This window comes from Amia ocellicauda, chromosome 1 (assembly GCF_036373705.1).
Source record: "Amia ocellicauda isolate fAmiCal2 chromosome 1, fAmiCal2.hap1, whole genome shotgun sequence".
NCBI lineage: Eukaryota > Metazoa > Chordata > Actinopteri > Amiiformes > Amiidae > Amia > Amia ocellicauda.
In genome coordinates, this window is record NC_089850.1 from 45,956,228 (window position 1) to 45,977,712 (window position 21,485).

Genomic DNA, 21,485 nt, shown 5'->3' on the forward strand with positions numbered 1-21,485 from the left:
ATGGAACCTCCATTAAAGCAAAGATTTCGTTTCACTTAATTAGATAAATGTAAGGGACATTTAATTAGTAAAAATTTCAATTTTACACTGCATACTCATAATTCATATATGAGGTAAGTACCATTTTTATAATGGGCGCTGTATATTGTCCGGTTTAGCATCTTGAAACTTTCAAAATCTCACAAGTAACAGACTGAGAAATGAGGTCCTGCATTCCATAAACTGTAAGGCTGTCAAATAATCAATTAGAGTTCATTAAGAGTCCCAAACCAGCACCAACTGATCATGTTCAGACTTCTGAAGTCATTTCACTTTTGCTTGGGGGGAAGAGCACAGTATAATAGCCTTCAATGAAGAATGTGTATTCCTTTTTTCTCCCTCTCTCCACTAAATCCCTGACTTTTCACTCTGTCAGCTATTTCCGTACTGTTCCAAAGGCAACCGAATATGAACACTATAGATCCCTGTTAAACCATTATACTCCCCTTGATGTGAAAGAAATAAGAGCTGAAGCAATGTACAGATTCAGTGCTTTTTTGTGTCATGAGCACAGGACATTGGGAGGCTGATTTCCTGGAAAGCTGGGAAAAAAAAAAAAACTGAAATGCTTTCCAGACTGCCAATACACAGCTCAGAAGAATGCTAACAGCAATTGAATTATACTTTTTTTTGTTCCAGTCAGTTTCCGCCCTGTCCTTGAATAACCCTCTGTATGGAATATATTCTCCTTGGGGGTTTTATTGTGCATTTAAAAACAATTTAGTAATCGGTGTAGCTCTTGGCTGTATTAAGTCTTTCAGATCAGTGTTAAACTATAACCACACCAGAGATCACTGGCAACTTCATAGAATGTGTACATGTTATTTTCATGAAAGGAAGCCGTTTCTTAGCCCCATTCCAATTATATTCTGAGGATGTTATCAACATGTGTCAAAGCTTACTAGTACATGATTGAATTCTCCATCCTGTAGTCCCTGACATGGAGGGTGTCTCCCTTAAGCATTTAAATGGACACTGTAAATTGGGGCCAGGAAAAAAAGGTTCAAATATAAATGGGAAGATATATTAAAAAAGGTCTAAAGAAGTCTGAAAAGTCAAGAGTTTTCAGAAGGTGGAGGATGTAGCATTCAAGCGATAATATAATCTGGTGGGTTCCTGTCAGCAGGATATTGCTCTCTTATTGATTTAATCCTGTGAAAAAGAGCATCTACTCTATAGCCAGCTGGAATGAACAGCAGGGCCCATTGAATAAACAAGTAGAGCGAACAACAGTAATTAATATAGCATACAGAGCAAAAACATTCATGTGTAGGGTTTTTATAAAGGAAGCATATCATTTCAAAACATATATTGTGATCAAACTACATACTTCTGATACACAAATATTATGTATAAAATGTAAAATTATTTAAAAAATAAATAAAATCCCCCACTCTATAGATGTTCAACTTGAGCTCTGTGGGTAACCCTAGCTACTACTTGTGTAGTTTTTTTAAATGTATACTTCATTTTTAAAAACCCTGTATATACACTGTATATTTCATTAACATATTTATATTTTTCAGAACAGTCAAGAAGCTAATTAGTGGAAGCTTTGTGAACTGGTCTAATTTTGGACTTGTTTTGAGTTAGGTAGAACTAAAAGTATTATAAGGATTAAACTATGTGAGAATAATGTTTTCCTGCGCTTTTCATTTTATAAACTTTTGAGTGTGGTGAAATAGGTTCCAAGCAAATATTTAAAGCACTATGGACGAAACATTGCTTCGGGCTTCTACTCTCGAGGATGTCTCGGTTCATTGGTACACCCTTGAACTGAGGTTTTTAGTATCAGGGGTCATAGCTCTATTATGTTTTAGAAAATCAAACTCTTGATATCACATTTGTCATGAGTAAATGACACAGCTGTCAACTTAATCATGCTAAAGCGGGTCAGCTATATTATGTTTCATTTACCTTTGGAAGAAAAAAACAAAAGCTTCAAGTTGTACTTTGTTCTTGATTAATCTGCCCAAAAAGCATCATTGTTCTTTGGACATTCCAGAGACAGAAGCAATGGAGCTGTGCGTTTGCTCTGATAACATTCAGCAAATCATTCTCATTCAACCCAGTGTTCGAGCGCTCCTTCATTCAATCAGATCAGCCAGCCCGGGGTGAATGCAGCGCCTAGGATAAGACATATTGTTGAATATACTGTAAGCAGGAAGGCAATTCATTGAATTAATTGTGAACGGCTTGTGTGTAAATGAATATGCCTCACAATCTGGTTTTGTGCCTGAGAAGGACAGTCTTTATGTCCGTGCATTCCTCAGGATCGCCTATTGTGCGTTCTCAGCCTATTAGTCTGGACACGTGGGAGGTCATAGTCCAATAACATAAAACCACTAGTTGTTCGGTCCAATGGGACATGTTTCTTTTTGCAGCTGGTAGCAATTGATAACCTCGCCAGTTATAGAGTTAATTAAACAGTTTTGACAAAATGATACCATGCACCAACATATTTACATACAGCAGACCTCATATCTTACTTATTATCATTATGCTCAAGGAATAAAAGTGTTTAGTCCTTTGAATGAGCCTTACTATGGTGCTTAAGGGTCTGCTGTCAGTTTTCAGAATAGGGGGGCCTTTTGAAGGAGCTGATTTGAAAAGGGTGTCTTTATCTTACAAAAAATGCTGTGAGAACCTCTCCCTTGGACAACTTAAAACCATTCTGTCTGTTTCGCTTACATTTTGACATATTGCCTCCTGGCTGTGCACACTCTGTTTACAGTATTGGAAACATAGAGTAGCAAGCTACAGCTTAGTGTAAAATAGCCCGAATATTCTCTTGAGTGCGAGTGTAAACGTCAGTGTAATGTATATACACAATGAATATATTATAAAGAGTCAGTATATTATAATAAGTGCTACATTAAATATACTGTAGTTGAAACAACATTCTGCACTGTAACCTATGGACCATACTCTGAGCTGCCTACACTTTACAATATTTAGAGAGGTTTGAAAATGGTTTAGCAGGAAGTTCAGTCTTCACGTAGACATAGTTAATGTGTTTTTTGACTCCTTTCCTACATTGTTCTGCATGTTTTCAGAACATTTTCTTAAACAAATTTTGATTACTCGTATGCAATCCCTGCTTGTTTAATGGCTGAATTGCAGACACTGTCTTTATATTCCACAATCTTTATGTTCACATTACAGTTTGAGGTATGTAACCTTCACGTCTCTGAGGAAATTTAGTCATAGCCTTTTCAATAAGAACCTAAATTACCATCTATGTAAGTATTGTCAAATGTGCTTGCTTCAGAAGACAGTGACATACAGTGGTGACATTGATGGGCATTAAGATGGAGCTGGCAACCATTAGGAGTAATTATGCACAAAGAAACTCTGAACTAGCTAAAGATCCATCCAAAAGATATATTACTTTTGCTATGTGTTGAAAAAGCAATGGTACTTTATGGCCATGAAGTCACTGCTAATGACTGAATCCACATGGACTTAACTATTTTACTCACATTTTATATGTGAGGGTGTCTGACCTGCTTTTTTAAAATAATCCATGTTTTCCCCTTCAGAATCAATTTTAACAATACAGTTTATTTTATACCAGTCTGCACAGCCATTTGCTTTTACCAGTTTATTTTCTGAGGACATCCTTTATTTTCACACCAAGAGACTTCAAATCTAGTGAGATTTCAATGTGTTGCGCCTGTTGGTTTCTGATGATGCTTTAAATATCCCCATCTTGCCCCGATGATGCTAATTCTAACTCTAATCAGCGAGTCCTGCAGCCATTTCATCACCTCACACCTACAGCCTGCAACAAGCCCAGCATTTGGCTTAATTACCTCGCAGATGCACTGTGTTGTTTGACAAAGCATTTTGTATAATAAGCCATGTGCTTTGTTATTTAATCACGGTGACGGGGGAGTTTGGTTCAGGAAATCAAAATGCGGACACTTTTCACCCTTCTGCAGCTTTTCCTTATTGATTCTGAGAAAAGTGCTGGACAGTGGATTTTCCTCATCTATAAATCCTTTGGACTTGCAAATGAAAGTGGTAATATGAATTGGTTAAAATCATATATTGTGAAAATTGGCAAACAAACTAAACAAGAAAACATTTCAAGTATCATGCAAATTCATCTTTTCTCTACAGCAAGTTAAGCTAAAGTAGCTTTACTGAACACCTCCAAACACTTTGTGTTCAATTTTATGTTTTTGCTCTGCTGATGTCGCTAGGTAGCACACGGTGCAAACCTTTGATGTAGTCTTATAGTTTTGAATGAAAACAGGATGTAGCCAGTTTCTGTTTGAATGAGCCATGAAGAGGAAGTGCAGGGTTGAGAAGTGCAACAGACACACAGAGAGACGTGCGAGAGAGGAAAAGACAGGCAGAGAAACACTGAGAGAAAATCACGTGCTATCCTAACTAGAAGCCCAGTGTATATCTGGACACTGTTCGAATCATGGTAGGGTAAGCGCACAGTCTTTGTTTTTGTTGTCGTTTTTTTTTTTTTCCTATTCTGATTTTTCTTTTCCTTGTCATCTCTGTGGGTAAATGTGCAGTCGTTTTCCACTAGGCCTTTAATACTTACAAGATGCACAGTGGAGCTTTAACTGTCAGGTTATATGACTGCATCACAGACATTTACACTTATGTTCTTGAATCCTTTCCAACGGGACTCTGGAACACTGAGTGTGTGTGTGTGTGTGTGTGTGTCTGTGTGTTACACTTATTTGAAACAGCAGGTACTACTTCTCCCCAGGGCCTAAACATGTGTACTTCTGAGATGCTGATACACGTTCCTAACCTCAGCTTTAGCCAGCACCCTCTCTTGTATCAGCGCTTCACCGGCATGAAGTTGCCAGCACAGTGATAAGTGCCAGGAGTTTCTTAACAGACATGTGAGGCAGCAGCAGAAGCTATTTTAATTGCCTGTAAAATTGTATAATAAGAGCCTGTATTTTATTTTGAATCAGATTGTAGCTAGTACAAGTATCTTTATCATTAATTTAATAATATACGTATGTTAGTGTATTCCAAACTGATTAATGTATTACTTCCTGTGTTACTGCTTAAAAATGTATATTTCACTGGTTTTACAAAAAAACAGGAAACATACAACGTTGCTAAAAACCTCTATGTAGTTAGTAATTGATTAAAAACCGAAAGGAGACATTTATCTCTGCTGTACTGTAATAAGCATTTTCCCAATATAAGCCTGGTATGTTTATTTATTAGAAGCGCAGAAATACCTTTAACAAAACCTTAAAAATGTATGATTTTCTTTTACACTAATGACACCCATGAAACATGTTGCTACTGAGGGACGGGGAAAGGTTTATCCATCAAAGTACAACTTCCAGTGTCTATCCCACAGCTTCTAAGTACTGGCGTCATTTTAGGTAGTGGAATCAGGAGAGAGAGTGCGTCACAGAAAGTCTCCCAAGATGCACGTGTTAAATTACTACAGAGGGGAAACAATTAGTCAATCTCACATAGCATTTTCTAAAAATGTGTCTGTAATTTGCAGGATTCTCAGTCCATTGCAGTGGCACTGTTAGCTTTCAGCAGGTGTAAAACAGATTGTAAATGATCAAGTGGGAAGACATGCTGGAAAGTTAGCACGTTCAGATTATTAACTTACAGGAATGCTTTATTTTAATATGCTGGTGTTTTATACAATACAATACAATAATACTTTATTGTCCACACAAGGTGGAAATGTGTCTTGTCCTGAACCTTAAACTGTAAATGTGAAAAAATAACAAGCCTAGATGTTATCTATATGTAAATTAGTTTTTGGAAGATTGGAGTGTGATGATGTTACTTGTTGTGGTGCAGTGCCTGCTGGGTATTTTCCCAAATCTGTCCTCAGTGTGTCTACACTAGGAAAAGTCCTGAAATCCATGCTTTTGGCATTTGATTTTCTCAAAATGTGTACCAGTGCAAATGCTGATATGGTGTTTTACTGGAAGTTGGGTTGACCTACTTAAACGTACACAGTCTGTCACTCTGTTTGCTTGGTACACACTCCATGACTCCATGACTCTGTTTTACTGGAGGGGAGGCAACTATTAGGCCTTGGAGCCCCCAGAGATTTATTTTCCTCTTTGGGAGTTTTTGTTTTTCTCTCCTCTGTGCCTTATGGCTGTTCTTCATGTGTGCATTGACTTGTACTTCATGTATACACTGATCCAGTATAGCATTTTTTAGCAATTTGTCCCTTTATCAACTAGAGCTGAATTGATTGATTGGTTCATTAAATGATGGTACACATTTAATTTGCTCCACATTTATATAATAGTCATAATTAATATATCTACAATGTGATCCAAGTATCCAAGGATGATCTAATTAGCCATAACACAATGACAAACATTTGTCATATTCTTAATTCTTTTTTAAAGGCTTCATCCACTGTGCGGATATCTGGGACCAGATCTGGTTATTTCCATTAATTATTAACTATATTTTATGAATTTCCAATGAATAGCTATTTGGGAAATCTAAATGTTAGGTGGGAGTGATTAAGGGTCATCACTTATAGGAAATGCATCACAGGGGTGGAAACCTGGTGGGAGATGTATTGATTCCACTGAGATTTCCACTTGCAGAATTTACCAACATATTAAGCTGTATTTTTCCACAGTATACGTATGTAATGTAACTTCTCATACATATATATTTGTCTCAAAATCAGCTTGTGTTTCCTGGCTAAACAAAACTATATTTATAATAAATCAGTTATACTTCAGACAAAATGTAACTATTGGTTTATCAGGGATCATGTAACTCAGATGTATTGCATTTGTTGTAGAATGTATAAAACAGATAGAGCCTAACATTATCTGAAATATGACTAAGGAAGAACACACAATGGTTCCCCAAGAGTGATGCGAATTCATTGGCAAAATTAATACCATATATCATGTCAAAAGCATCAGCAATGACTTTACTGTGCTATAATTAGACTGACTTTTCCCTGGTGCTTTAGGAAAGATACAAGAACATGTATCGTGATATTCTTTCTACAAAAACAGATTTCAGATGAATTTCACTCCCAGCCTCTAACACACACAATGCCTGGGGAATCCTGTGACAGAGGGAGAGCAGTCTCTGGCAGTCATAGCTGTGTAGGCAGTGCAGGTAGCACTCCTTGTTCCTCTTCACCAAGCACTTCATCCAAGTTGTTGCCTTGGAACTTGGCTTTTGAGTTAGCACCAGGAGTGGACACTCAAGGTGTACATCTCCAGTCATTGAAGGGCACACTCCAGCAGGCTGTGGCACTGCCTTTCCATCATCAACAGGTTAAGCCTGAATCAAAAGTGGTGCTTTCTGTATTTTGGAAAGGTAGGCAGTCAAGGGGAAAGGGTCCACTACCTGAAACTGTGCCAGCGCCACAGTTTAAACAAATGAAAATGAGAAAATGTAGAAAACTGAGGTTTTATAGCTGTCGAAAGTTGGTCTGGCACTGCTGAGCACAAGGAAGAAAATCGTAACAGTACATGAAGCTAACTGTTCATCCACTTAGTTCCTCATTATAAGTAACAAATGTCCATGTAGGTACTCTGTGGAGATAGTTCTCTTAGGAATGCATTAAGGAAATGCATGAGGTGGTTCTAAAAGGACATTGTTTCCCTGTAGTAGATATAAGTGTCTTTTAAATGGTATTGTAATTTACACCCAGAGATGAAAAATGGACACATTTATCTTTTTAACACTTTTTATTTTATTTTATTTGGGCACTTTTGCATTGGGGATGCATTAGTTGAGCTATCAAAGGGCATTTAGCTTAACTAAAGGAAGATAGGATTCTAACCTATGAAAAATGCAATTATATCTTCAGAGGAGAATGTCTTTGCCTTTGTTCAATGTGTGGGACCCCCTTCCCTCCATTTTACAATGTTCAGCCTGTAACAAGGCGGAGCTGGAAACTATTGAACTGTTCATTTACAGATGCCTGGGAGCTAGGAGAGTAAGGGAATTCATTAGAAAGTAAGGGAATCAATGCAGCCCCAGGTTTATTTTAGGTGCTGTCATACTCTAAATTCATATTAATGGCAGCAGGTGGGCTAATGCTTACAATACGCTTTTCTTGAACTTTTTATCCCTTCTTCTTCTATATACTAGCCTCTTGACAGCATCAGATGTAATGAGAAGAGACCATAATTAGCTTTTGGGGGGTACGAGGTCTCACTAACTGCTCAATTTACAAACGCAAGCATGCTAGCAACTTACGACTAACGCACCATTCACTTCTCTGCCGCTTTTTCCATCTCCAGACCCCAACGTATTACACTTAAATTTGTATACACATATGTCATTATAGACAGAATTCATTAGGTCAGTTTTGTGTTGTCCAATCTGTTTTGAATCAGAAGTAACAATACAAATCATCCTGGGGCCCACGACAGTGGTGACCCTCGATGATGGTTGTAAAGAGGAGTACTGACAGAATCCAGAAGGAATTGACATCTGTTATTGGGTGCCACACAGACCTGTGCCGTTCCCTTGACCAGGGCACTCTGGTTATATTTGAATTAAGGCACATGCATTATAGGAGGTTTTCACTCTCAGGCACAGCTGGCCTTTGGTCCTTGTGTAAATATACAAATCAAGGAGTCAGATTTTCTGTGATGTGTAAGCACTACTGATTTGGGCAGGATGTTTTTCCATGGAGTTTTCTGGTTCAGTTAGACATATATACGGTTTTCAAATGACAACATAATCCTGTCAGTATTTCTGTGTGTTTGCAGAACTCTTTGATAACAAGATGAAATGATTCCAATTGTAATGAAGGTGCTAATGAAGGATTAAGGTGTTTGATGATGCTTATCAAGAGCGATGCGTAGATAGAAGTGATTTAGTTCGTCATTTTGCTTCAGATTGTCATCTGCACATAAAATATTGATCAAAATTGGAGCCAAAAACATCTACTTCTGTGTTTTGTTCGGAAGTTTTAAATGTTTAAGAAGATGCGAAGGAAAAACTGCTAAATTAATTATTCTCGACGTCGTGTGTTTGTGCATGATTGCACTGTTGAATTTTAGGCTTTGTAATATTGCATAAGCTTTGTCTGATTATGTCAGCATTTGCACAAATGTTTTTCTCAGCTATTACCAGAAAAAAAAAGAAAAGAAAATGCCACCAAACTTGCTATACCAGGGCTGTTGGCCAGATATGATTTATACTCCATTAGCCAAGTCTGCCAAGTGGGCTGAGTTCCACACCCTCAATATAAACAATCAAAGAAGGAAATGAGCTTAGACACCATTGGATGTTTGCTGCATTGATCCATCTGTTAGAGAACTTAAAATATAAAATTAAAAAAAAAAAAAACAGGCAGGCCTCAAAACTGATTAGCATAAAAAGCGGTGTGACCTTTTACGAGATGGTTTTGATTGCACAGCATGAAGCTGATGGTATTTATTAAGATTAATCAAAGTTTTCTGAGTGATTTATAATCAGAGCTCAAGGAAGAATTAACAGACACTTGGCCTCTTTCCTCCCATTTTAATAATGAACTGATCTTGGCCCCTCTGCATACTTAACACTGTCATCTTCTCTGTGAGTTTCCCTTCATCTTGTTATGTATCTACTGTATATCTTTTTTTAGTATGTGTTTGTTATGGTGAAAGTGTTTTTCTTTTCTGAGCCGAGTGATTTAGTTCAGTCGTCTGTTTTATGAAGGATATTCCAAACCTTCCGTGCTGCCAGGGGAATTCAATGGCCTAGTGTTTGTGATGGCTTTCTTTCTAATTCCACCCGATCTACCTTTGGTATAACAGCAAAACTGAGATGGGCCACACATGACCAGGTTCACCATTAGCAAATAAACTGACAATAATCCTGATCAACCTGGTGACTCACTCTATCAAGCGTGTTTGAAATGTGTTCTTTTTGTGCTAGAATAGACTACAATACCAGATTTACTCTGAATCTGTAGAGGTGCCCCAATGTTGTGTATTTGATCAAGAAATGCAGAGAATCATTTCCAGTGCTTCACAAAAAGTACTAAAGAAAGAAAGGAACACGCTGGGTCATATTAATAAAACATTTGACACACAAATGTCAGCTTTCTTTTCTTTTTTCTTTTTCTTTTTGTCAGTTGTAAGGTGTAATAGAAAAGCTTTTTAATCAACACTTGGTTGCAGCATGTCGATGTATCTTCAGGAATGTAACTTTAGCTGATGCTTGAATTAAAGTATTGTTCAATACCTGCTCAATTCAACTTGAGAGATGTGACATTTTGTTTATTGGAAAGAGATGATTAATCTAAACAGTCAATGGCCAAACTCACAGATAAGTATATTTTTTATCATTGTTGTTGTTGTTGTTGTTATTGCACTAGTCAAGAGAATATAAATAATTATCATAACTTTATATGTTTAATCTCCGGTAATGTCTATTCTCTGCCATGGCATCATTATGCATCAGCACTTAAGGCTACAAAATGCGAACACTTGTCCCTTTCACGAAGCTGATTAATATTCAGTTTGTCTGCCGCAAGTCTTTTAAAAGGTCTTGAAACTGATCAGAAAGCAGCCTCTATGCCAACCGAACGGGCGGTTTGTTGGATGAAACGTTGACTGGAGACACATGATTATATGACAATGTGGCTTTTTATAGCAGATGTTAAACCATCACAGTATCAATGAGGTAAACCTGACACTTCACACTATCATATTGAAAACTGCTATTACAATTATTTTCTGTTCAAAATGTTACAAATAAAACATTAGTTGTTTTTTTGTAAAATAGTAATTTTCACATTTGCTTCCAATAACCTTCCCAATCAAACATTTAGCATTGGTGCCAGCAGCACCACTTAAGAGCTTTCTTATCTTGTTGTTGTATCATAGAAATACACTCCCTGGAGGGGAGGCAACAATTAGGCCTGGTCCTTAAGCTGGCCCTTTTCTCTCCTCAGTGCCAAATGTTTTTATTTTATTTTATTATTTATGATGTATTTAGATCTCTGTTTATATTCAATCTGTAAAGCGCTCTGTGGCTACCCTGTGAAGGGTGCTATACTAAATTAATATTGATTTAGTGAATTGATTTGTTATGTATTAGAGATTAATCTGCATTCCTCTGATTTGGGGAATTAAAAAAAATAATTTCCAAGGTTTATTCATTTATTTATGTAAAACTTCCAGCTTTCAAAAAATGTTGACGATAGCACTTTGCATTTCCATATATTTAAAAACAAAACAATTTGCATTTCACCATAAAAGAATGGCTAGAAGACACGCATTGGTCCCTTTTGGCCATGTGACATGAGTTGGAGGGCCTGGGAAGTCTGCAGAGCAGGAAGCCCCCTGTTATACAGCCTTATTACTGAATGATTCCCAGTTGGCAATTTGACACTGAAGTCCCATTTCCAATGAACTGGAAATTTCACAGCTTTACCCTGTTGTGCACGGCCAAGGCTTTGATAGCCACCCACCATCTGGACAGATTGTCGGCCCCTGGTTCGCTGTATGGCAGATCAGTGCAACACAGCTCTCAGCAACTGTAAAGCCACAGAGGCCTGTATGTCGACACAAACTGTGAAAGCTTAACTGTACACAATAAACATGCGAGTTTGACAACATAACACCACGCTAGCTATGAGTGTTAAACACCAGCATGACTGGTTTACATTATATCACACATATGGAAAACTCATATATGTACTAAATTCTCATATATTTGTAATATGTTTATAGCACAATACAAATCTATATTCTAAATATGTGAGTTTTTGCCACAGACTGAGTCTACAGACTGTTGAGTGGGAGAGCACCTTCCTAAACATCCTAAATCTCATGATCAGTGTGGAGTAGAAATGGCATGACTGGCAAGACTAACCCCAGTTCATGTCCAGCAGCGAAGCACAGAGAGGGCATCTCTGGGCATCAAGCAATGCCCTGTGCTCTCCAGCATGTCAGAGGATTATTTTTCAGGATGTCGATGCCCAGGTTCACTCTGCATATGCCATTACTGACCCAGAACATCCAGACTTGGCTTGGCAGCAGCGGTCTGGATACCACAGCACATGTTTTAGCGTTCCCTTGTAGATGTCTGTTGAAGGAGTGGAGTATTGATTTCTGGGAAGAATGGCACAGCTCCTTCATCTTTTCCAGTGTTAATGTTGTCAACATTTGGATTGTAAGAGATCTCTTTGAGGAGTCTTAATTAAGATGAGTAGAGACTGCAGTGTTTTAAAATGACAGCCTCTTCATCTTCAAATATATCATCATAATAGCAGAAGAGATCTGGCGGTGCATTCCAATTCTCAGGAGCAGATTGCAGACCTGGAGATGGAAATCTCTTTCATTTGTATGCCGTCTCCGCAGTCTGCTTGCAAATGAATAGGTAAGCCTGGGCTTAGAAAACAATTACTTTGTTACGAAGCAGAAACTCTTAAAAGTAAACCAGGTTCATCATTAACACGTTTCTCAGTTCTGGCAGAAGCAGAGGTCTTAAACAGATATCAAGTGGATTATTGAAGCACGGTAGTTGAATAAGGCAGAAGGCACTGAAAAGCAGTCTCTCTATCCATTGCGCGTACAAGGACATGGAAACTCACTATAGATTGAAAAGGGCTCGTGCCCCATGAAGCGTGCTGTATCCCAATGAAAGAATGCCCCGCTTGTCAATAGGAGAAAGGAGGCTATGACGGTCTCAATGCGGCCAGTTTAGTGGAGCTGATGTCTCTGAAGGAAAGCGATGCTCTGGCAGGGGTCCAGCTCGTCCTTAGCGGGGCCTTTTTGTCGATGGAAGAATGCTTTTGCTGGTGCAGTCGTAGAAATGAATGCAGTCATCACGGATTGGAAGAAACCACGGAGCCGTGATTCACAGGTGAAGTGACAGACGAGCAATTCTCCCCAGTCGCCGTCTCTTCTTTAATTGCAGGTTAACTGTGGCGTATTGAGATGAAGGTACCATTAAGGGGCTCTGGTTGTCTCATTCTGATCATTTTAATCAACTCGAGTTAAATTGACTTACACCACCAGAAGCGCATTTTAATGAAGAACCTGTGATATAAATGTCATAATCACTATTATCTACCTACCCATCTGTGTTGATCAGCGCTATTTGCACATGCATCATACACTGTACATAAAACATCTAATAAATATAGCAAAGAATTAAGCCTCCCGGAGAATGTTTAGAGAATAAGTGGCATATGAGGGCAGTTAAAGGCAGATAGGTTTACAGTGTCTAGTGTGTCCCCATTAGAGCTCATTGCCTCATAAATAACATCACCAACGTGCACCTCCTCCGTGAACCATGTTAACCATCACATCAAAGCGAGGAAACATTTCAGTGGCAGATAAACAGTGGGATAGTGTTTTCTCAGAATGTGCCCTTTTAAAATGGACCAAGCACAGAAATACAGTCATAAAATGCTTCAATTGCTATTTGACTACAGTGCAGAAGGTGCTATTTATTCCCTGTTCTACAGCGAGGTGCTTTAATACTGGTTGTGTTAGACAGTACCATAAACACTACAAGACAAACTACATAAATCTCCACAAAAATAAAAATGTGATTAATGTATTTTTTTTGCTTTGCTTAAGACTGAAGTTGGCAGGATGCTTCTTTCAGAGAGCACCCGCACACATGTTGAATTTACAAATCCTTCCTCTGAAAACACCCGTGTCAGTTTGGTATACCAAGGGCTGTTTTTACTTTTTAACAGTGTGCAGTTAGTAGAGCAAACCCGACATCTTGTACATCGAGCTGTACCAGCCACTGCAATGGTTATGAGTTTGGACCCTAAATTATACATTAAAATATGGTGCCTCTGGGAGGGCAGCACAGTTCCTCTTTCTCCAGTGACAGTGGCTATACAGGCGCAGGTCTATGAGGACGTAGGGTGTGAGATACTAGATAACATATTCTGTCAGCCATGATACAGATCTTATGGCCAGTGAAAATGCAGGTGTGATTCAGTTCTGACATCTCAGCTGCCCTAATTTCAGGCTCTGTGCTCGTGTGTGCTTTTCTGCATTGCGTATCTCAGTTTTGCATAAGTGATGAAAATGCAGGTATTTGAGCTGCAGCATTTCCACCTTGCTTTGGGTACATCCTCCGTTCTGTTGCTGTCACTGATCTGAAGAGCCCTCCCCTTGTATGTAGCCTTTGCATAAGTTCAGCTCTTCTGTATACGTTCTGTGTAGTTATAGTTATACTGTTTGACTCCATTCATGGTAAAATTAATGCTTAGACTGCAAAACAATAAGCCTATATCACAGTTCCTCAAGTTCTATGCTCTGCTATGTTTTCCTTATCGATAATATATATATATATATTTAGTCTTTTTCATATAATTATTATTATTAATATCTAAAATCATTCTTATTCCCTGTTGTTATTATTGGTAACATTTTCACCCTGGTGAGTTATTCACATAGCTACATTCTGATCGTCTTGTTTAACCTTAGTTACTTAGGGCAAACAATGGCCTAGACATTTCTCAGCTCCAGCTGGGCATTAGTGCCGCAGAAATGAAAAGACATCTGTGGCTGCCCTTTCTTCTGGGTGCCAGTAGAACAACAGCACTCACCACACATCTCCTGCACTTCATGACTTCCCTCTCGCGACTGATAAAACCTTCGATTTCAGCAAAACAATCGCCACTGTCCCAATAATACTCCCTGGCTTCCAGTTTGGAAGCCAGTCAACCTAAGACAGCTGTGTTATTTATGGTTATCTGCGATGAAAGTATTGATTGAGTGTGATCTAAGTGGATTGTTAAACATGATTACTGTTTGAGGTTTTGACGCTCTGGCTCTTTGTGTGTTTCCGGAGCCCTGCGGTGCCTGTCCTCAGATCACCTTTAAAAAGAGGAGTGTCTCAGGAAGGGGTTACCAGGATTTAATACCATCTGCCTGTTTCGTATTCTGCTAAAAAAAATATAGGCATGTAGGAAGCCTTTTTGTCTGCTTTTGAAATTTTGAGCCGTGATGTTTCTGATTTATTCTCCCCTCTCCTCTGTCTTCTGCAGAGCATTAAAAAACGACTGTAAATTACTTCTAAAGCTGATAGTCATACTTATGGGAAGGATTAGGGTGGATCATAAGACCTCATTAAAATGATGGGAGGGTGAAATAATGCCCTGGCCCGATTGGTTGGTGCTAAATATGGGTTTCACCTAATCCCCTCTAAACCCTGGATTCCAGTGACCTTTCCTGTCCCCAGTTTTCAGTTTCTCTTCTGAAGCTCATCATTTAGGGTAAAGTGGAAAAGTGACCCGTTCAGAGAAAAAATAGTACATGATTTTGCCACATATCTATGATTACAAGAACTGGGAGACCTGAGGGAAAGGGCATACCAATTTGATTGAGGAAAAAAAAAAAAATGTTAAGAACCATAGCCAGCCATATTTGTCTTTTCCATATGGTGGTATAAAAGACATTGAGAAAAATGATATCTCAGTGGCACTCGAATTGTTTTTCCATCTGCATTTTTTGAAAAGATAGCCTTGATGAGTACAGTAATTGTTCGATTCTGTAACTGTAGTAGCTTTGATTTTGTGTTACATTATTCATTATTTACACGTGGCAAGATAAAAGCCTTGTTGATTAAGCATCTTTAAATGGTTGTGATCTGTTATAAGAAAAAAAATCTAGAAACTAACAGCTGCCATGTGTTTTCAGAACAAAAAGCAAATGTCATCATGAGTTCAAAAGAGTTTCTTGGAACATGAATATTACTGGCACAGTGTCATAACTAAAACAACTGAAACCTTTCAACCAGAATGGTAATAATAATTACATCTGGTTACACATAAAAAGGACACACAACCACCCAAAAAGGAACCTGCAGTAAGCATGGTTGATTTTGTGGTATTTCTGTTTTATCATAGCTATTCAGTGCAACCCAGGACACTACCGGCACAACAGGACTGCCTTAGTCAGAATAGGCCCATCTTCTCTTATTATTAGGATGTATAGATGCTCTGAAAGTGGCACACGATTGTGGAAATGGTGCACAACAGCAACCGCTAAAAAAGGAAAGTTCAACAAAAACTAATTTCAAGCCAAAATTATTAAGCTTTTGATTTTCAGTAAGAACAGGGACTCGTCCCGGAAATGCCTCTAATCTAGATAATGTTCCTGCGAGAGATTTCACCCTCTCTTAAAAGCCGCTTACTGTCATCTCGTAGGAGGCCGAGACACTGCGTGCTTGCCGTACAATACAGTTTAATAAGTGTATTTCCAAGACGTTTGTCTGGGTAATGTTGTGATGAGTACCAACGTGTGCCTCTATTTCATTTGAATGCGGGACGTGTTCGTTTCTAATGAACTGATCTATGAGCTGGCATGTTCCTAATAGCTACTGCGGCTTCTTGGTAAGAGTGAGACTTCCCATCAGACTAATGAAGGCCATTACATCTCCCATTCTTTAAAAAAATGATATGTATTTGTTATTTTTGGGCAGTAAATCAAACCTTTCATATGGGATGCTGCACTGCTACTGTGTCTGCAGAACAGAGATTGTATTACAAGCGTAAAAGCGTACAGTGTAAAATACATACCTTTCACATAAGAACAACTAGTCTCTTGACACCCTGTGTTCTGACACCACATGCAGCTCACAGAGACGAAGAAGAGGAGGTTATCGAGAGTCTGGACCGATTAAAGGGGTATTTATTAGTATCTGCACATATATGCTGTGTAAGGCATAATTTCAGAGACTCTAAAGATTTCCAAATGTAAAGGTGCCAGCAATGAAGATTAACATTTGCCTCAAGTTACCTATAACTCACACTGACCGTACAGGAGGCCATGCTGACACGTCTGTGCATGTCTCACAGTGGCCTCTGGGTGTGTTTTTTTAACAACCTGTTCTGACTTTCCTATAAATCTTTACTGCTCTGCATCAAAGCAGGAAGGGAATTCTGTCTTCAGATTTAGTGGATGATATAAATTAAGCCATCAGGCAGTACACGAGAGCCATTATAGGCAGCCATCTAAGTGGTCGACTGAAATGAATCACTGTGCGTAAAGGGGGTCAGACAGAAGCAGGTTTCATGCCGCACACCCGTCCAGCCAGGTCTGCCGGTCTGAGGCCGTGTATCCCGCTCACTTCTCAGAGTGCTGGCTCCGCGGCTCTGTGTTCAGGCCATTAGACATGGCGGTGAGTGCAGGGGCAAGATGGAGTGCTCAGTAAGCCGCAGCTGCTATTTCAAGTATGCTAAGTGCAGCACGTAGCAAGTTGCTTCTGTCACTACCGTGAAACGTTTACCCTGACTCTGGGTTTTCTTTGCATGTAGAAAACGGTCGTGAAACACTAAAGACAGCAGGCTTCTGCGGGGGTGGTCAGCCATGGTTCCTGAGTACCCTCAGCCTCTTCTGGTTCTCACCCCAGCTTAAGTCTTAATAATGTAGGCTTAGTGAACCCTTTTTGTAGAAGTATTTTATGAATTATATACATTTTTTTTAAACCTGGTTTCTGTCCCAAATCCCAGGCTGCACAAAAGTGCTGCATGAGGTTTCCTTCATTACACGTCCACAGTGCTGCTGCAATTCTTATACTTTACAGTCCTTTTAAATTGTGCTCTATTTAAATGTTAAATTTCCAGGTTGTGACCCTGGTAAATAATTGATTTGTCCTCTACATAAAAGGAGGTTTATATGGCAAAGACTGGCCCTCGTAAACACAACTCTTTCCTTTATGGCGGTTGCATGGAGCACAAATTCATTAGCACAAACTTTTTTCCCTGTTTTTTTTCTCTTTTTAAAACAAAGTGTGTGTGGAAAGCTTGTTTTAATTCCTATTGACTGTTTCCCTGCTATTTAATGTTATTCCAGTCGGGAGTTAATGATGCACCCCTTGGGGAAGCGGCCTATTACCAGCTCAAAGGTCCAGACTCATAAAAAATCTCCAGTAAAGTAATATTTTAAAGGTGGTTTAAAAATATTATTTTCTGAAATAATTCTGAATGATGGCATATTGTAAATATGACAGTCAGTGTGCTGATCTTAATTGGGCACTTTTGCCATTTTCTAAGATCTTTTTTTCCAGGAGGGATACCCTACTGAGCTTTATGGGTTTACAAGTTGGACTGTTAGAGTCATGCTTGCCTTAAGTGCTAATGAAGGTGGTGAGTGCCGGCCTTTAAAGGTTTGATAGTCTAGTCTTTTGCGGAAACGACAGGGCCTGTGTGTTTTTATTCATAGTCATTGGCCGGGGCCGTTTGCGCTCTGTTACCCTTCCTGTTATAAAAGATCAGAACGTGGCACTGCAGTGTAACTCTGTACTGTGTGATCGTTAATAAGGACTTTATTATAATTCGTCCAAGTCAAACATTATTTATTTATTTGTTTGTTTTAAGGAGACTATTATTTCTGATGTTTCTGCATTTTTTGTAAGCATACTATTCTATATCAAGTGAACATTTCAGGTCCAAGTTTTCATTTTCACATATTTTAAAACCACTCAGGAACTGGAGACTCTGAGTGACCTGAGCGAAACCACCTCTATAGCAATCGTTCAGTTATACTTCACATACTGGGCACAGCTGGCCCTTGTTTATTCATGTTAACAGGGGAATTTTATGGGTAGATCAAGACTTCATATATAATAAAACAAATCTTGCTGCTGTGGTTGTACTTCATCAAAATGTAATGCGTTCAAAAGCAACCAATGTTAGCTGGTTTTGGTCAACAAGAGACAAAAACTATTAGAAAAATATTTGTTGAATCTAAGAATAAATTAAAGTATGATGTCCATTTTATTATTTTATTCATAATGCTCTTTTGATATGCTAGTGCCAGTTTGATTGAGGTATGCTATTATTATTTGTGAAAAGCTTCCTACTTCCTGTTTCCTGTGGAACCCCTTAGATGTGGCAGGGGCCTCTTCAGGCCATCCTGTGATTAGACCAAAGGCAATGTAATACAACAGAAAGATTAAGCCTTTTAACATTGTATTTTATACTGTATACTTTGAAAATGGACTATTAAATGTCCATATTTTACAGTTTGCACTTCTGAGATATATCAATGTCCAATTAATTGAATACCTGCCTGGCATTGCTTTTAACACTCAACAGTTAGCTGTGCAGATTAGTATTTAATGTAGCACTTGAAAATATATAGTAGCACAGTGTAAATTAGTCCTGTGGGTTTTCATGTCAATAACATAATTAAGTAATGACTCTAAAACTAATCATAATTAAACACATTGTGGTAGTGAAACTTGAAATTTCTCTTGGTCTTTAAAACAACTAACATAAACAACTGAAAAGACCAGCTGCAGCAGTCATATCGAGAGCATGTTGTTTGTTCTCACTGGGTAATGTGTTCCTAAAGCCTTTTCTCTCCTCTTGCCAGACTTCGCAAAACCCCAAAAAAACTCAACAATGTGAAGCCTGCCCGTTTCATTATTTAAATTTAACCTCAGTGCAAAAGAAAAAGAAAGTGCTGATTTTATTCTCTCGTAATATAAGAGGTGGAAGTCAGAGACCGCAGATTTTTCTTTCTCTCAGTCAAGAATTCTGTATAATGTTCTACTAAGCAGTTAATGTTCAAGAGATTGTGTCAGATGAACAGAATTGACTCTTTGACATACACAAGAAACCCTTTTCAAAACTGCCCTCAGAGGAGCCCTCCGACAGCAACTGACAGCATATATATATATATATATATATATATATATATATATATGCATTATGTATACAGTATATACATTTATATTTTTTATTCTTATGCACTAGTGTTTTCATATATTCGGCCTTACTCATGTACCCATCAGCTCCCATCAGTTCCCATCAGTATGCAGGGCTTAATATTCAAACAGTGGGAGGAAGGAATGTGTTTGGCCAAAGCCGAAGGTGATAGTTCTGAGGTGCAAGTGTTGAAGGCCATATGCATGTTTGCCCACTTATCCTGCATTGCACTGGCAGGAGTCAGTCCATTTAGCGTCCCTAGAAACATCAGTGTGCCACACCGTTGGGCAATCCTTGTTTAAATGTCATCTGGTTCTTGGCACCATCCAACATGACAGGACACATGCTCGCGTGGGCTCAGAGCACGCTCACTTCTCCCTCTGCGTCAAGATGTCCTTGTCGATTCTTCAGCAAGTTGAGCAACCTCAAGTAGTATTGGCTGAGCAGCCTTCGGAGACGTATCTGCCGTGGTGTCATTGCGCCACAGAACTTTTCACAAGGGTGCAAACTGCAGTCCCCAGGGGTTAATTCCCAAATTAATCAGATCGATACCACGCACACAACAGGCTACATGTCCCCCTATGGGTATCATACAGCAGCAATTTCAGAAAATAGTCCCTCTACCTTTGAATCAGTCCTTGCTAAAGTCTCTCTAGGCTAAATTGTAATACAAGCTTCTTTCTGTCATACGTGTAGATGATAAAGCAGCAACCAGTGCTCTACCTTCAAGTGCATTGTTAGCATTGGTGAGGTATGCAATCTAATGGTGTTCACCTAATGATGTGATATACCAATTGTAACCGTTGCACAAGTAGATCAAGTAAGGGAGCACTTTCATTGAATTGCCTTTATTGTAACACACATAGGGTGTCTATCTTTCATAAAACATATTCAGCCAGGCAACAAGAAATTGATAGTATTCTTCTGAAGTGCCAAATTGGTTCACTGAAAGTAGCGATGAGCAACCGCAGACCCACCAAAAAAAAAGAAAGAAAAACATCTGGATAAAATTGACATACAAAGCAGGATAAAGGAGTAAAGTAGCTCTTTAATATCTAGGCCCTACAGGCAGAATGAACCCCAGATAGGGTTCTGCTACACCACCCATCTGGGGCTTTAAATCATAATACTCAAACAAATCATGAAGTCCTGCTGATTTTAGAGAGATGTCGTTTTATTACTCTCTGTTCCTCTTTGTAGAAAATAACTACATTGTTGAAAGTTGAAAATAATGGCAGCCCACATGTCTAGTAAACCAGAATCGCTTTTCACTGGTTGTCTATGTAGTTATGTTCTTCTGGTGTGTTTCATAAATGTAATTTGTGTTTATTTTGTCAGTTTGGGTTTATTATTAGCTAAGAGTTGTAGCAGATCCAGACCAGGCATGTGCAGTTTTCAGTAGGGCTGAGGGAGAACATCTCCGGCAATAGATTGTTATTTTTGTAAGCTTTTGTCATCTAGACTGTCTCATGTACATGGCATATCTTGTCAATGTATTAATGAAAAGATTGTATTAAAACGCATAGTGGTAGACGCTGATCACCTTATATACTTTTCATTGTTTATGCTTCATAAGACATTACAAAAGACACATATCTTGCTAATAAGTATCGGTTCCCGAAATATACAGCTGTTTGAATAAGTTCTGTTTTGTAAAATGGAAAGTATGCTTTATGCCTAAGCACTCTCTCTCTCTGTAATTTCACCAGCTATTTTCTTCACCTACAAACATTTGGAAGTGGAACCATGTTGATTCAGTCGCTCAGAAATACATCCATTTAAATGCTGTTACCAGGAGGCAACATTG

The 21,485-nt window shown here is 38.6% G+C and overlaps 1 protein-coding gene across 11 annotated transcripts in view; it reads left to right on the forward strand.

The window, feature by feature from the left end:
• LOC136751361 (DNA (cytosine-5)-methyltransferase 3A) overlaps nt 1–21,485 on the forward strand; it is a 152,600-nt gene that overhangs the window by 44,423 nt on the left and 86,692 nt on the right. The window contains exon 1 of one of the 11 annotated variants that reach the window (XM_066707004.1): nt 4,385–4,477. The exons of the other annotated variants lie outside the window; for them this stretch is intronic. Coding sequence (XP_066563101.1) covers nt 4,475–4,477 — 3 coding nt within the window. The 5' untranslated portion in view covers nt 4,385–4,474. Of the gene's footprint in view, nt 1–4,384; nt 4,478–21,485 lie in introns of those variants that run through there. 11 annotated transcript variants of the gene reach the window in all.